The sequence below is a fragment of the Ciona intestinalis genome, chromosome 13 (assembly GCF_000224145.3).
Source record: "Ciona intestinalis chromosome 13, KH, whole genome shotgun sequence".
In the NCBI taxonomy this organism is placed as follows: Eukaryota; Metazoa; Chordata; class Ascidiacea; order Phlebobranchia; family Cionidae; genus Ciona; species Ciona intestinalis.
The window spans coordinates 35,635-38,173 of NC_020178.2; the positions used below are offsets into that span (position 1 = coordinate 35,635).

The 2,539-nt window shown below is 36.2% G+C and overlaps 1 protein-coding gene across 1 annotated transcript in view; it reads right to left on the bottom strand.

Moving 5' to 3' along the window:
• Window positions 1-1,055: 1,055 nt before the first annotated feature.
• LOC108950040 overlaps window positions 1,056-2,539 on the bottom strand; it is a 5,409-nt gene continuing 3,925 nt past the window's right edge. Inside the window, exon 5 of the mRNA XM_018814573.2 lies at window positions 1,056-2,150. Coding sequence (XP_018670118.2) covers window positions 1,959-2,150 — 192 coding nt within the window. The 3' untranslated portion in view covers window positions 1,056-1,958. The remainder of the gene's footprint in view (window positions 2,151-2,539) is intronic.

A 2,539-nucleotide genomic window follows, 5' to 3' on the forward strand; every position in this document is an offset into this window, starting at 1 on the left:
GGCAACGACAGTCGTTGTCACACGGTTCATCCCGCTTACGATTGGTCACGTATGGGACTTTAGGGGTTATTGATTGTTGAAGTAAAACATGAACACTGTACAATAATGCATGCAAGGGCTCATTCTATTGCATGTAACACAACTTAGTTAACACTATAGCTTGTATAAAGTAATGACAGCATTATATCAATATTTATTCTTTCAATATATTTGCATATTAAACTACCCATGCCAGTAATGCGAAACATGTATTTTTTATTATACTATTCATTAACCGTAGTTTTTGTCAGTTACGTTTTCGTGTCAATCCTGACTGCATTCTTTTACATAAGAATCGTCCAAATCTATGAGCAAAAAATCAGAGTTAAATTCGTGAAATTTTATGCAGACAGACTTTAATTAATATTTACTCTCTTTTGATGATGTTCCTTTCTTACAGAAGGCTTTACGTCGACTTAGCTGTCTTGCAAGTTGAACAAACCGTACGCCCATTTCCCTTTATCTGTTTGGGAGATAAACAGTTGCAAACTAGCCGTGGGTGTATCGTCCTTGGCCACGCTGCCACAAGGAACCAACCTCTATCTAGTATCCTTCAAGTGGCAACCAATACTGTGCTGAATAATCGACAATGCAGGTTGACATACAAGTCTGATACTGTGGGTGTAATGCAACCCCATCATATGTGTGTGTTTTCAACGAATCATGGTCACGCACTTGGTTGCGATGTAAGTCAATATCAATTTTTTTAGTCAATATCAAAACGTTATAGTTAAAGACTCGGTGTCATTTAAGACAAACATATTTACTTCAAAATGCACATGGCGTCAGGGTGCATATTAAAGACAGTAACTTGGTCCACCAACAGTGTAAAATAGGTTACTTTCCGCCAAGTTACTGTCCAAAACGTCTGCTGATCATGAGTTTAACATTCAGACAGTAACTTGGTTCATCATCAGTGTAAAATAGGTTACTATCCACCAAGTTACTCTGAGAAACATCTGCTGATCACGTGTATGTAAACGGAAAAGTGCTAAATCTAACTTTTACAGGGTGATTCTGGTGGACCGGTCGTTTGTCCAATTGATCCTATAAATCCATGTTCCAGCTATGCGCTTGTCGGTATTTTCGAATCAAAACTAACCTCGTCATGCCGCAGAAATCGGATCAACTTTATTACAGCCATCTCGAAAAATATTCCCATTGCAGACTGGGTAGAACAGAACACTATGGTTGGGGAATCGCAGCCACAAATCTGTATGTTATAGGTATGAACAAGATATTACAATAAACTTGTATGTATTTCAAGCAATTGCGATCACTATTTATTTCTTGCAAGAGCAATACCTGACAAAAAATCACTTAATATTATATTCTGTCATAACTATATTAAATTAAGAATAAAACATAATACTTATTTGGGGTATATTTTTCAGAAAGTTTCTTCACCTATTGCGGTATCAAGAACGTGTTATTTTCGAGATCCGTAAAATTGAATTTTATTAAATTTATTGTGCATTGAGAACTGACTTTTTTATTTTATGTAGGTTGTGTAGAATGTAGATAATACATATTGCGTTACTTTCGATATGAAAGTCGATTTTATAAAACAATAAAATGCAGATCCGCAATGCAATAAAAAGTGTAAGAAAAAAAGGGAATTGGAAAAACAGAAAAATGGGGTGTCATGATTCAAAACCTATATTTCATGTTTAAAGCGTAGGACTTTCGTATAACGACTGTTGTTTCCCCGCCACGTAAGAATAAATATGTTGCATACGTGGTAACTTGTAAGCGGGTTCGAGTTGTGGATCAAACGCCCTGTTATAACGACTGTCGTTTCCCCGCTATGTAAGGATATATAGGAATAACTCGTTCATTTAATTGTGCAAGAAAACGAATCTATTGCTTCCTACTTTCCTATGTATTCAATGTTAATGTGGTCTCTTTTCACGTCGAGACTATAAACTGTTGCATCTCCGTTTATTTGGAGCCATTCTCTGATTTTGATCCGAAGTGTATGAATCAGCGTACTGAACGTGTGGTATAGCAACCTCAGTGGTCAGTAGAGGATTGGTTGAGCTTTTGAATTCCAAGAACCAGTTCACAAGTAGTTTAAACTCATTACTTCCGTCACCTTCCAATTCGAATTCCTGAAAAATATAATTTCTACATTAAATGGGTAATTTTTGACACTCTATATAACTGCGCCTTCTTTCTATGCGTCATCCTTCATTCCTTCGTCTCTTAGCTGACCTTTTATTTTAAGCAGCGCATAGTCTGAGTGTGTTGTGTTTTGTAGATTACTAGGTTTCTGTCATATCGTGAACGTAAACTATGTTGTTATAACTATTATCTAACTTTGTTACAGCTTATTTAAGGTAATTAGAATGAAACCAGGGACCTAACTTTAAACACCTCTTAATGGTTCACGTCAGTAAAGTTCATAAACCGTATACAAACTGAATGAATGAATGAATGAATGTAACTTACTATATTCTTGCGTGGCCGGAAAACGACAATCGTTATCACACGGGTTAAC